This window comes from Tamandua tetradactyla, unplaced genomic scaffold, assembly GCF_023851605.1.
Source record: "Tamandua tetradactyla isolate mTamTet1 unplaced genomic scaffold, mTamTet1.pri scaffold_119_ctg1, whole genome shotgun sequence".
NCBI classification, from domain to species: Eukaryota; Metazoa; Chordata; class Mammalia; order Pilosa; family Myrmecophagidae; genus Tamandua; species Tamandua tetradactyla.
In genome coordinates this window covers 5,856-20,877 of record NW_027518265.1, presented here as the reverse complement: position 1 = coordinate 20,877, position 15,022 = coordinate 5,856, and the positions used below count along the sequence as shown (strand labels likewise).

The following is a 15,022-nucleotide window of genomic DNA, read 5'->3' as shown; positions in this document are numbered from 1 at the left end:
TTCTATATATTGAGTGTGGACAATGACATAGATGCTGTCAGGATATAGCCCCATAAATTTCATTTTCATTATAATGAGAATACAATTTTTCCATGTGTATGTAAAAGTTCATCCAGTTATAAAGTTGTCTTCACTACGGTTGGAGTAGTTGGATTTCAGGACCTTTTGGATGGGATGAACTGAAGAGAGGACAGCATCAGTCTGGGGTTTGCTCTTGGAATTCAGGCCTGTGTCTGTTCAGGAGGGAGCTGTGGGAAGATTTAAGTTAGCATCATATGTACTTGCCCATCTGTCAAGCACATCAGAGAATGTCTCAGGAACAAGTTCAATTTGAAAAAGCATGAGCTGAAATGGACAAGGAAACCTTTTCCTACTCTAAGGACAATAGGTAAAATTCAAAAATGAGCTCTGGATTGGATATTTTCATTTTCAGATTTGGGTTTGTGTGGTTACATAGGAGAGTGTTCCTATATTGAGGAAACATACACTGGTTTATTTTGTGTTAAGTGGTAAATGTGATGAAGGTATAATCATTGGGATTTTGAATAGACCAGGCATTCTTTACACTGTTATTACAATTTTATATATAAAATCTATACATTCAATAAGTATTTCAAATCTGTTTAATTCCCTTGTCAATTCCATGCCATTAAGGGAGGACAAAATTAAATCCCATTATAAAGACTAAACTCTATGTAGGTCCACATCAGTTAAACTTGTGATACTAAGTCTGAATTTAGTTAAGTAGGTAGTGAGTGAATATTATATGAATGGATGCTTTGTATTCAGTGTAATAAATGATGTTGTGATACTATGGAAACAGTACCATATTTGGATTCAATTTTTGCACATGAGCTCCTTCACCTGGGAACTCTGAAAACTGATTGTCTTTTAGGCAAGGCTGAATGCTAAGGAGAAAGGCACTTACTTGTCTCTAGTTAAAATATTGAGTAAAGGCTTTTCCACATAGATGACATTCCTAAGGTTTTATTACAGTGTGACTTCTCTTATGTTTTCTAAGGTTAGAATAACAGGGAAAGACTTTCTGACATAAATGGCATTCATAGGGTTTCTCTCCAGTATGAGTTTTCTCATGTTGTCTAAGGTTGGAAGATTGGCTGAAGACTTTCTGACATAGATGGCATTCATATGGTTTTTCTCCAGTGTGAGTTCTCTCATGTCGTTTAAGGCTAGAAGAACAATTGAAGGCTTTACCACATAAATGGCATTCATATGGTTTTTCTCCAGTGTGAGTTCTCTCATGTCGTTTAAGGCTAGAAGAACAATTGAAGGCTTTACCACATAAATGACATTCATATGGTTTCTCTCCAGTGTGAATTCTCTCATGTGCTCTAAGATGAGATCCAAAAGTAAAGACTTTCCCACATAAATGACATTCATACGTTTTCTCTCCAGTGTGAATTTTCTTGTGCTTTCTAAGGGTAGAAAAATGAGTGAAAGCTTTACCACATAGATGACACTCATATGGTTTCTCTCCAGTATGAATCCTCTCATGTTTTCTAAGAGAAGAAGATAAACTGAAGGCTTTCCCACATAGGTGGCATTCATATGGTTTCTCTCCAGTGTGAGTTCTCTCATGTTGTTTAAGGCTAGAAGAACGATTGAAGGTTTTCCCACATAGATGACATTCATATGGTTTCTCTCCAGTGTGAGTGTTCTCATGTCGTTTAAGTTTAGAATCATAGGTGAAGGCTTTCCCACATAGATGACACTCATATGGTTTCTCTCCAGTATGAATCCTTTCATGTTTTCTAAAAGAAGAAGATAAACTGAAGGCTTTCCCACATAGATGACATTCATATGGTTTCTCTCCAGTGTGAGTGTTCTCATGTTCTTTAAGTCTAGAAGAACGATTGAAGGTTTTCCCACATAGATGACATTCATATGGTTTCTTTCCAGTGTGAGTGTTCTCATGTTGTGTAAGTTTAGAATAATAGGTGAAGGCTTTCCCACATAGATGACACTCATATGGTTTCTCTCCAGTATGAATCCTCTCATGTTTTCTAAGAGAAGAAGATAAACTGAAGGCTTTCCCACATAGATGACATTCATATGGTTTCTCTCCAGTGTGAGTATTCTCATGTAGTTTAAGTTTAGAATAATAGGTGAAGGCTTTCCCACATAGATGACACTCATATGGTTTCTCTCTAGTGTGAGTTCTCATATGTTGTTTAAGGCTAGAATGATTGAAGGCTTTCCCACATAGATGACATTCATAGGATTTCTCTCCAGTATGAGTGTTCTCATGTCGTTTAAGTTTAGAATAATAGGTGAAGGCTTTCCCACATAGTTGGCATTCATATGGTTTCTCTCCAGTGTGAGTTCTCTCATGTTGTCTCAATTCAGAATATTTAGTAAAGGTTTTCCCAAATAGATGATATTCACAGGGTTCCTCTCCAACATGGGTTCCACTGTAATGTGTATGACCAGAATTTTGAAGAAACGATTTCTCAATTAGATGACATTCATATGACTTACTTCCAGGGTGAAGATTCTGTTGTTGATTAAAACATGATAAATCATTGTGGGTTTTTCCAAATAGATTGCTGAAGTAGGATTTCACTCCTTTGTGAGTTAACACATGTTGAATCACTCTGGAACTATGAGTACAATCTTCTGGCAACTTACTACGTATAATACCATTCTTTTGAGTATGAGAATTCTGCTCCTAGGAAGTAGAGGAGAGAATGTAAGAGGTTTGTCCATAGATATCAATCCATATGCATCTGAATTCAAAACTAACCAATCAGTGACATTCTCCAATTAAAATATTTCCCATGTTATTTATGAATCATTTTATTCTTCTGCATGTACAGAGATCTACTCTTTTATAGCTTCTCAACTGCAGAACTTTCTAATCAGTCTTGAAGACTTCATAATGTTTCAGAGATTGAGTATATGAGCTGTATTTATAGAATTATTTTTTCATATATAAGGAAGGTTATATTATTGTGTTCAAATCAATTATTTTTATATGCAAATTATCACAGACTTTTCTTGGATTCACACTTAAACCAACTTACAGTTAAGTGATTGTACTGAATTTTTAATTTATTCCACTTCCAGGTATCTATTTGGAAGACCAGGGTTACAGCCATAATGCTTACCAATGACATGATGGTAGATATTTCTTTCTTGCAGATATGATGCACAGATGGCATTTCTTGTTCTTTAACACTATCTTCCCTGCCTGAAAGAACTGAAAAACCAATTCATTTTAGACCAGCATTAGGAAAATGAATATGTTGAAGCAGCACACATAGCCATATAATTGTTTCTAAAATGACAGTTATCTGAGAAAGAATATCAAATTAAAGATTACTTGAGGTAGCAGAAACTTTTATATGACACTATTAATTAGAAAATATTTTCAAGATTTAATTATAAGAAAAATTATTTCAAAAATAATATGTTGGGGAGGTAAAGAGTGGGAAAAGCATTGAGGCCAAGGATGAGAAATGGGTCATAAGTGAAAGTTTAAATCAATTGTCCAAAGACATCTATTTTGCCAAAGCTAATGACATGTGAATACAGATTGATGAGCATTTGATATTTTGAACTGAGGAAATTTCCCCAATATGTACATTTCAGAAAATATAACTTGCAGAAATCTGCAGGGGATATATGAGTCACTCATTGATAAGGTTCATCCCTGTCCTGAATACATGTTCCAAGGAAGTGCTCACCTGAATTCTGGTTTTGAAAAAATCCAATTCCTTCTTCCCACAATTCCTCCCCTTGAACCAACTGTGAAGCTACATCTGATTTACAGACCTGATATCCTGTTTATGGGAAAAATACAAGAAATTTTGAGTTCTGTGCACTTAACAGTATATTATTGTGAAGTCCAGTGAAGGTGATTGTGTAGTTTGCAAGTGGCTGAAAGGTAATATACCAGAACTGGAATATTTTTATAAATGTGAATTTAATAATTTACAAGTTTACAGTTCTAATGACATGAAAGTGTCCAACATAAAGCATTAACAAAAGATTGCCTTCACTCCAGAAAAGCCAATGGGTCAGAAACACCTGTCAGCTGGGTAGGCACATGGCTGGCATCTGCTGATCACTTTCTCCTGGGCTCAGTTGTTTTCAGCCTCAGTTCCTGTGGATATTATTCACTTTCCTCCTTCAGGGCTGGCTTTCATCTTTTGGCTTCCCTTGGCTCTACCCAGATTCTGCTTTGCTTAACATCTTATGACAATATCTACTGGGCTCCAAGCATCTCCAAATATCTGTGTCCCTATTCTCCATGTGTCTGCATCTGGGTAAGACCTGCTGTGAAATTTCTTTTGGCTCTGATGCTTCTGTAATTTCTGATTCTCTCCAAAATATTCCCTTTTAAAAGATTCCAGTAAACTAATCAAGACCTACCTGGAATGGGTTGAGTCACATCTCCATCTAATTAAAAGTCAAACCCACAATTGGGCATGTCCCATCTCCGTAAGATGATCTAATAAAAATTCTCAACCTACATTTATTTAATCAGGATTAAATTAACTGCTCCAACAAGATCAGATCAAGTTTAAAACATGGCTTTTCTGGGGTACATAACATTGTCAAACTAGCACATTACAACTTTTGGGCCCTCAAAAAGACATGTTTTCAAAATGCAAAACATATTCACTCCATCAATTTAACCATTTCAATTCAATTCAAATACAATAAGATGTTAAAGCCACTAAAAACTCTCAAGAAAGTTAATTGTGGACACTGTCTGCTCTAAGGCAAAAATTCTTCTCCTGCTCTGGACCTGTGAAATTTAGAGCAAGTTATCTGCTGCCAATATACATAAGCAGGACATTCATAGGATACATGTTTCCATTGTTATAGGGAGATATAAAAAAATAAAATGGGGCCACTATACTCATACAGTTCTGGAAACCTATATGCTTTCTCCATTACATTTAAAGTTCTGAGAGGCATATATCCTTTGGGCTTTAGAAAGCAAATTTAAAGAAAAGCACAGGTATGGATTTTAGTTAACAAAATGTTTCCTGGGCACATACAATTTCAAACCACCACATTCCACACTCTGCAACCCAGAAAGACCTGTTCTTTCTATATGCAAAGTACATTCATTCCATTAAAATATTTTCCCAAAATTTAAGCCATTTTAAAAGCAATGCTTAGTACAAAGTCTAATCAAAATTTGTTATGTGTGCCCTCTGCATGTGTACCTGTGAAATCTATAGAATAATATACAATGGAGTGACAAGAATAAAATAAACACTTCCACTTGATTGGTAGGTGAAGGGAAAGCACAGTTTATGGTTCCAAACCCTGAATGGCATACTCTATTACGTTTCAAGTTCTGAGAGTCACATACATAATGAAATTTAGTCCTCCAAGACTGATGAAGTGGGAATTTTATCTCTCCCAAGTGCTTGTGTAACAACCGCACTCTCTGTAAACACAGGAGTGAAATCTCCAACCTCTCAGGGCTTTGGGGTTGTGGTCTGACTCTGACAGCCCTGGGGAATAATCACAACCCTCTCAGAACAGTGAGGTAGCAGAGAGAAATTCTACATTCCCAATGGGTTCTGATTCCACCATCTGAAAGAGCGGGGTTGTACTTAATATGGGGTGGGAGGCCAACACACTCCAAGCTGTGAAAAAGCCACACCCTTTCTACATATATTGATGGGTCCACCTTCTTGCCTCAGTTGTTTTTGTTCCAGATTTCAGCTTCAATGGTTCTGCCCTTGAAGTGATTTTTCCAACAATCAGTCCCTTTTCATCAAGACTACCAGTGGTTGTTCAGGCAGATTTTGCAAATGACTTGTCAGTTATGAATGTTGCACACAGAGGTCCAAACCATCAGACAAAACAACATTCCACAAATCTCTCCTGGATAACTGCACTGCCAATCTTGAGTAGAACAGAATTGCTGACTATTCTCATGTTTAATTAAACCCTTACAGTTAGCACTATTCTCTGGGAGCTCACTTTCCAGAAGCACCAGGTTCTTGAAACAACCAATATCTGGTTTCTTTAAGCACATGATTTCACTTCTTAGTTTATCACATTCCTCTCATATTTTAACATAAGTGGCAATTAGAATTCTGAACTTCCCATGCTTATCTTGGAAATTGCCTCAGTTAAATATCCAAGTTCATAAATGAAGATCTGTCTTCCACCCAATATCAGAACTCAATAGTGACAGGAATCACCTTTCCTCCTGTCTCCATAATACATCATGATTTCCTTCCTGAGCATTACTGGAAATACATTTCACATTCATATGCCTTTGAATGCTCTCTTCAAAGATATCTAAGCCATTTCTATAAATGACCTCACAATCCTTCCAGCCTCAACCAATTACCCAATTCTGAAGCTGAATTGCCATTTGTGGTATATGCAACAAAAGCACATCAAATGCCTGGGCCAAACTCTGTCTTTAGTTTCCTAGGCTACTTAAGCAATAGCATAAAATGGGCTGGTTTAAAATTGGAAACTTATTGGTTTATTGTTTTGAGCCTTGGGAAATGTCCAAATCTATACATCATCAAGGCAACATTTTCTCCCCAAGACTGTGGCTTTCTGATACTCACAACTGGAAACCATTGTTCCTTAGTTTGCCATATGGCAAGATATATGATGCTGTCTCCTGGTCTCTTTCTTTTCTTCAAGGTTTCAGTGACTTCAAAATTTTATATCAATGGCTTCTTCTCTCTCTGTCTGAATTTTATTCTTTTATAAAGACTCCAGTAATAGATGAAAACTAATCATGCTTGATATAGGACACAACTTAACTGAAGTAACTTCATCAAAAATTAATACAAACAATTGCTCACATGTGAAGGTATGGATTAGATTTAAGAATATGCTTTTTTTGCAGTACATACAGCTTCAAACCACTATCATGACTAGAAAAGAATATAACTGTTGAAGGTCAGTCAGGGAAAAAGTACCTCGAATATACAATATTGACCATTTTTCACCATCAAAGTGTTAAATCTTGATCTTGTGCCCAAATACAGTGAGAACTTCTCATTGCTGAGCCAAGCTCAAGAACAGACTGCAGAACACTCTATATTTTCAGACAAGGAAAATTCTAGATTTCCATAATAGTTTATTACGATTTTCACAAAGAATTCAAAAACACTGTGATGATTAAGTTCGTATGTCAACTTGGCCATGTGAGGGTGCCAAGTTTTCTGATCAAGTAAGCACTGGCATAACCATTACTTCAAAGAAATTTCATGGCTGATTAATAAATTGAAGGCTGGTTTTCTAAATCATTACTTAGTTTATTGCATCTGTGGCTAATTACATCTATTATCAAATAAGGGAATGTCTTCCACAAAGAGAGAATTGAATCAGTTGGATTTAATTCAATTTGTTGAAGTCTTTAAAGGGAGAAGAGAGAACTTCCATGTCTTATTCAGTCAGCCAGCCCCTCCTGGAGAGTTCATGGATGCCCTTCATTGGAGTTGCCAGCTAGTGCTTACATTATAAAATTTGACTCATGCATCTACGCAGTTGGTGTGAGATACTTTTATAAAATCTCATATTTACAGATATCTTCTGTTGGCTCTGTTTCTCTGGAGAACCCTGAGTAATACCATAAGTTCCCTTGGAACATTCTAAGTTAATGTGGAAAATGATATGTCTGTTGTGTTATTACTATCATCTGAATGCACACAAAATCCCTAGAGCAAAATAATTATTTAGAGCATATTTAATCTCCTTATTATCCTTTTAGAAAATACCCATTTTATTCCCAACATTGTGTTGAGTATAAAAGAAATACATGGAATTTGTGTTCACAAAGATTATATTTTAGTCAGGGGAAAAGCTAGATGTAAGTAATAAGTAAAGAGACAAAAATCTTAGATTGTTATTCATGTTATGAAATAACATAGAATATGAATATAAAGTAAACTCTAAAACAATATAAACAAGCTGTTCTAGACACTTCTTAAGAGGATTAGTTAGGTAAGTTTGATACTCACCCACTGAGAGCAGATGACTGATACTCTCCAGCATCACATCTCTGACCAGTCTTCTCTGGGATGAATTCAGCATGACCCACTCTGCCTGAGTAAATTCTATAAATACATCTTTCAATTTCACTAACTCCTAAAAACATCAGAGATACAAGTATTCAGAAAGGGCCATCTGCTGATATTCAGATCACAATGATTGGAAGCATAGCACTGAGGAATTGATAACTGTTGCAGAAAGCTCAAACTGCATTTGCGTTTCAAGTCAAATGATTCTCAATACTGAACAATCTGTCTTTCAAAGGTATGGACACACACAAATACACATTGATTATTTGACTCAATTATTTTTAAAAATCTCAAAAAACACATGGTCTAATAGAATCTTGACATTTCCCAATAAACTGGTCATTATGACTTGCAGATGGTGAGGTATAATTTGCACTTCAGCATTTATAACAAAAAAAACATTTTCTACCTATTTCAAGTAAATATACAGACTCATCACAGGACAGTGAATACTCATGTGTTGCCACTTTTATAACTATAGTTATATTACTGCCCCAGATGACCTGTTTTCTCTCATCTAGGACATCATTTCACAAACAGTTTGAAATTTTGAAAGATCTCATGAGCTTATGTGTAAAGTACTTTGCATCCAAACTTAATATACAGCTATATTATTCAATAGAATGGCAGCAAATGTTGCAGCTAAATATAGCATTCTACAGAACTAAATAGGTACCATGGATAAGTTGAAACAGTGTATGCTGACTCACTAAAATTTCCATAACTTCAGGTATTTATCATAAAATACAAATATGGATCAGTGGCTCGCTTCAAAGACTCTTGAAACTCCTATACTGAAGGATAAGCCTAGCTCCCCATTCCATGGATACGAGATCATTCAAACTCAATATTCCTTGGGAACTTCAAAACCCGTGTTCATTCTCTCTTTATTATCTTCACCTCCTCTTTATGTTTAAGAATAAAAGAAGGCCCTTAAACCATTCCGGTCTCTTCAATTCATCACAAAATTTCCTAGGGACATGAATTTTACTCTACTTACTATACTCCTGAATGCAAGTTAACATTAAAGAAACAACACTTATTTCGATTACTCCCTTTTGCAAAATTTGAATAAACTGCTTAAAATAAGGGGAAAAGAGCAATGAGAACAAAAGAAAGGGAAAATTTTAGGTATCCATTTAAAAAATTTTTTAAATGTACAAATATACAATATTAAAACTTTAAGAAATTATGATTTGAGGAAAATAAATGATTCCTCTTTTCGTTCTATTGACTAATCCTCACATTTGTTTCTTGCAATGATGAAAACCCTCCACCTTAGCAACTGTAACCCTGTACTGATGAACTCACTTGCTGAGCACCAGCCTCCCTACCAACTATAAATATCTGCTATTACTCAGTTCTATCAACTAAGCTCACTATACATCTAAGCCATCTGCAGGCATTAACAGGATCAATGAGTACATTATTTCTCTAAAGAGGACATGGGCTGAATGAGAACAAACCTCTCAGTTCTCCAGTGAATATAGAGTCTTAATGGAGTCTGCAACAAACTTTTGCTGGAAAGATTACTTATTGATGAATGATCACTGTGCCACTTTGAGAGGATTGATGCACCCTAGAAAACCCATGTTTTATTCCTAATCAATCTTGTGAGAGCAGCGGTTTCTTCCAATCCCTATTCATCATTGTAGGTTGGAAGCATGATTAGATTGTCATTACAGAGACATGCCTCAATCAATTGTGGGTTCTAAACTTGATTAGATGGAGATGTCTCTCCACTCATTCTACCTGGGTTTTGATTAGTGTGCTGGAATTTTATATAAGAGGAGACATTTCAGACAGAGCCCCCTTTGAGAACAAGAAGAGAGGTACAGAACCATGACAGAAGGATGAGAGAACCACAGAGTCTACGAACCACCAACCTTTGGAGATGAAAAAGGAAAATGCCTCCCAGGGAACTTCATGAAGCAAGAGGCCTGGAAAGAGAGCCAGAAGATGACACCATGTTTGCCATATGCCCTTCCAGCTGAGAGAGAAATGCTGAATGTTATCAGCTTTCTTAAACCAAGGTATCTTTTCCTGGATGTCTGAGAATGGACATTTCCACAGATATATTTTAGCTGGACAATTTCACAGCCTTAAAACTGTAAACAAGCAACTTGTTAAATTCCCCCTTTAAAAGCCATTCTTTTGATTCTGGTATTTTCCATCTGGTCAGCTAGCAAACTAGAACAGATTTTGGTATCATAGAAGTGGGGTGCTACAATTTACAAATACTAAACATGTTGGAGTGGCTTTTAAAATGGATAAGAAGATTCGGGAAGAGTTGTGAGCAGCTTGATAGAGAAGGCCTAGAATGCTTTGAAGAGACTGTTGGTAAAAATGTGGACTCTAAAGATACTTCTGATAAGGCCTTAGACAGAAATGAGATATGTGTTATTGCAAACTATAAAGAAGATGCAATCCTTGTTTTAAAATGACAGATAATATGGAAAAACTGACCTGTGGATTTGGATGGAAGGCAAATTTTAAAATCCACGAACTTGGCAATTTAGTAGAAGAGATTTCCAATTAAATGTGGAAAGTGCAACCTAGTTTCTCCACACAGCTTATAGCAAAATGCAACAGGAAAGGGATAAGCTGAAACCTGAATTTTTGGGTACACAGAAACCAGATGTTAATTTTCTGGAAAATTCTGACCTTCTGGAAAGGGGGACTCCACAGAATAGTGCCCCACATGAAGATTTAACCAAATGTGGAAACCACCAGCCATTTCAGAGAAAGCAGGATTGGGCATGAAGTTATCCAAGACAGATTTGTGGAAACTCCTTATGTCTGATGGACATGATCTGAGACTATTTTATTGAAAGCCAATGAAAGTGTTTCAGAGCTGTGTAAAATGAACCACTGGCAGTCAGAACAGAGAGGGATAGAGAAGGGAAACATTGGAGGGAAAATAACTTCAAAGGTAGAATCATGGAGGCTGAGGTCTGAAGGCAAGACACTCAGGTTAGGAGAGTGAACCCATCCAAGCATCTGGAGAGGGTGAGTTTGCCCCAGAGAAATAGGATGGGCTTTCTACTTCATTGCAGTGGAAGAGTGGTGATGCCTTAGGGCTTGGAGAGGGTGCAGTACACCCTTTGGGGATTGGGGAGAATAGGGCTGCCACCACACGGAGGGGTTGAGTGTGTACCCTAAAGCTTACAGTGAGGCTGGGTATGGCCCTGATGCTTAGAGAGGGTGAAGCTGGGTAAAAGGTGGTCTCTCCAGTGTCTCCCAAAGTTGAATTCAGAAAGGCAAGCATAGGCCTGTAAAAACGGTGGGATTGCTGCTTTCTAAAGCTTCAAAGATAAATGACTCTCAGATTTGAATTCTAATGGAATTTGCCCTCCAGTTTTTTGAGTCTGCTTGTGTCCTGTAACCCATGTATTCCTTCCTCCCAATGGAAATGGATACATATATCCTATGACTGTTCCTCCCTTGTATGTTGGCAGCAAATAACTTGTTTGAGTTTCACAAGTCCAGACTGAGAAGAAAATTTTGCCTTGCAACTGTCCATGCCTGTAGCTAACTTTTCTGAGACATTTACTGGTTTTAACCTTGTACTGTATTTGTAATGTTACTGAAATGATTTAAGGTTCTCTGACATTGTAATGGAATGCTGTACTTTGTATATGGGGAAAACATGTGATTTTTAGGGCCCATAAGGTGGAATGTGCCAGTTTGAAAGGATTTATGTGCCCTAGAAAAGCAAAAACCATGTTTTAATTCTAATCAATGTTGTGAGAACAACAGCTTCTTCTAATCCTTATTCAGTACTACAAGTTGGAAATTTAAACAGCAAACTTGAACAATCACCATCCCAGAGGCCAGGAGAAATATAACTTTAGCTCAGATCCCTGAAAAGCTTCTAAATGAGATCAGAATATTGTTCTAGTTTGTTAGCTGCCAGAATACAATATCCCAGAAATGGAACAGCTTTTAAAAGGGAGAATTCAATAAATTGCTAGTTTATAGTTCTAAGGCTGTGAAATTGTCTAAATTAAAACAAGTCTATAGAAATGTCCAATCTAAGACATCCAGGGAAAAACTCCTTGGTTCAAGAAGGTGATGACATTCAGCATTTCTCTCTCAGTTGGTGGGGCACATAGCAAAAGTGTTATCTGCTAGCTTTCTCTCCAGGCCTCTTGCTTCATGAATCTCCCTGGGAGGCATTTTTCTTCTTCATCTTCATAGGTCACTGGCTGGTGGACTTTCTGCTTCATGTGACTATGTCATTCTGAAGCATTCCCCCAAATGCTTCTTCTTTTAAAATATTCCACTAAACTAATCAAGATCTATACAGAATGGGTGGAAACATGTCTCCATCTAACCAAGTATAATACTTAAAAATGATTAACCACATCTCCATGAAGATAACCTAATCAAGTTTCCAACTTATAGTGCTGAATAGGGATTAGAAGAAACCATTGCTCCTACAAGATTGATTAGGATTCAAGCATGGCTTTTCTAGGGCACATAAATCCTTTCAAACTAGCACAAATATTTATGCCCATCTGCTGAAAACACATGGATAATTTCAGTAAAAAGAAGTATTCCTTACTCACCAGTGGCTGCATGGTCAACAGCTCAGCTGAGAATTGTCTTCCTCTGGGTTTACACTCATAACAAGATAAGCACCAGGTAAGCAAAACTGAGAATGTAGAAAGAAGCTATTAGATTCTGGACATATCCTTGACTTTCAGACACAACTCTCATGACTCCTAATCCTCCACCTGGGAATGAACCCAATATAATAAACAGGAACATGAAATATGTCCTAAGAGAATAACTTCTTTGTACAGATAAGATGAAAACCATTGAGTTTTATATCTTCATCAGCCCATGGTTTTCAGAGATTTTCCATTCCCTTCCTGACTCAAAATATTTGCTCTCCACATCCAGAGAAATCACTGTGGATTTTCTCAGCTATCAGTATAACTGGCTTCTGAAATATCCAACCCCATCCTTTCAACTTTCACCCCAGTACTACTTTGCCTTGTAGCTATCCTTCTGAGGATATTTGCCTGAAATTTTTCTGGTTCTTCCATATTAAATGTCTAATACTATCACTCTCTCAATACTTACTTATGATCTCATCCTGCTGGATTTAGATAATCAAGAAACAATGCATTTTATTATCAAGGACTTGTTCCACTTTGAGGGATCAATGGATGGCTGCTGTATTACAAATATAGTCCTGAAAGTCCCTTGCATCAAAAAAGTAGCATATGCACATGTGTCATAACATCTCACAATCCTGATTGGTTCAGAAGGCTCAAATTAAATAGAATAAAGGATTTGGAATAAAACTCCTACCTCACATTGAAATTAGCAAAATGGCAGTTGACATCTTATATTATATTAATAGTTTTCAATTGTAACATTTTTCATTTCATAATTTATAGATGTGGAAGATCTTTTATGTTTTAAATTTTTATTAACATTGTTAAAAATTATATAATTATTTCATGGATAAATGATATTTTCTGAAAACAGTTAGATTAACTTATGCATTTGTTCCTAAAATCACATAAACAACATTGTATTAAATGTGTTTGGAGAATTACTTTTATTTAATCTTTAAATTAACATATTAATTAAGGCAGATTTACCTATTTAACAAATTAAATGAAAAGAGGTTCAGAAACCTTAGAAAACCAGAAACTTTTCTAAGGTTTGTAACCTTAAAAAAGTACATAGCTAGAAAAAGACACAGCCAGAGTTAAAATTTTTCCTTCTTGCTTCCCAGTTCAAATTCCTTAAAGCTTACACCATTACCTGAATGCCACCTGTCATTTCAGTAATCAGATGTTGCACCTTGTTGTGAAAATCTCCTTTTCATAAAGTTTGTTCTCACAATTATGTCCCATGTCCAGGTTCCCCTCCAATGTGAGAACTTTCATAAAACTGAATCCACAACCCAAACATAAACTTTGGCTTTCCTGATGTTTACTGTCCAACATAATGTATACTTACTCACATCAATATATACTTACTGAGAACAATATTTCTCATGCCCTCCCTTGTCCCTGCTCCATAGAGATGACTAAGATGTTGAGCCAGGTTTAAACACTGAGTTCCTTCAGGTAACTCATAAAATTTGTCATTATTCATGTATTAGTTCATTTGTCTGTGCTTCCTACTAGTGTAAATTCATGAATTTATTCCTTGAATGGTTTTAGGCAAGTTTCCCTGAGAAATGTACTAATGAATTTTGAATCTAGAGAAAGTGTTTGTCCACTAATAGCTAATTTGACCTCAAATAGACTGGGCCTAAATGCCTGCAGTCAAATTCAATAATTAGAAAGTACATAAGGACTGTCCTTTTTGGTTAAAATTCTCTTCCTTATAAAACAGAGCCCAAACAGGTCAAAAACATAAGTAAATCAATACTTACTGATGACGCTTTCATCAAATTGCACCCCCAGAGATTCTTTACCAGTCTAGAAAAAGTAACATTTTCAGGGATGACTCTCATTTAATGAAGTTGACAGTGTGATCAGCCTATAATCCAAAACATACTCTAATTCAGATGAGAGATACATATAATGAACAATGCCTTGTTTAACACCATCATTACCCAAATTACATAAACCATGCAGATATCTTTTAATTCCTCCTAAAATCCAAAAACCAACCCATATATCTTTTCCCAGAGAAAATACTCTTTAGTGATTTTTATATGCTGTGTAAGTATTCTGGAGAATCTACAGGTAGAAGGGCTCTACTACTCTTCATCTATAAAAGGACTTGTAATCAATCACCACTCTCTAAGGATGTGAACATTAATGTAGTCTACATAGGGTAAATATTTTTGCTAAAAAATATACTCAAATAAAAATACATTCATTTGTATTTTTTTTTGCATGGGCAGGCAAATGTCATATATATGGAATCATACAGAATGAGGCATTTTGAATGTGACATCTTTCATTTAGCATTCCATATTTTAGATCCATAATTACTGTATGTATAAT

General features: G+C 36.1%; 1 protein-coding gene across 1 annotated transcript; it reads right to left on the bottom strand.

Annotated features, from left to right (window-relative positions):
- Positions 1–625: 625 nt before the first annotated feature.
- On the bottom strand, positions 626–14,551 carry LOC143673095 (uncharacterized). Its single transcript, XM_077147460.1, has 6 exons — positions 14,443–14,551; positions 12,611–12,696; positions 7,980–8,106; positions 3,708–3,803; positions 3,129–3,220; positions 626–2,689 (listed from the first exon to the last, which is right to left on the bottom strand). Exons 2-6 carry the CDS (start codon positions 12,620–12,622, stop codon positions 980–982), a joined length of 2,037 nt encoding a protein of 678 aa, XP_077003575.1. The 5' UTR covers positions 12,623–12,696; positions 14,443–14,551; the 3' UTR covers positions 626–979.
- Positions 14,552–15,022: the final 471 nt, after the last annotated feature.

Bases quoted from the DNA above. Each gene is read 5' to 3' on its own strand.
- LOC143673095 (XM_077147460.1), bottom strand. The intron at 3,804-7,979 runs GTGAGTATCAAA...TCCCATAAACAG, and splicing joins CAGTCATCTGCTCTCAGTGG to GATATCAGGTCTGTAAATCA. The intron at 2,690-3,128 runs GTAAGCATTATG...TCTACTTCCTAG, and splicing joins TATCTACCATCATGTCATTG to GAGCAGAATTCTCATACTCA.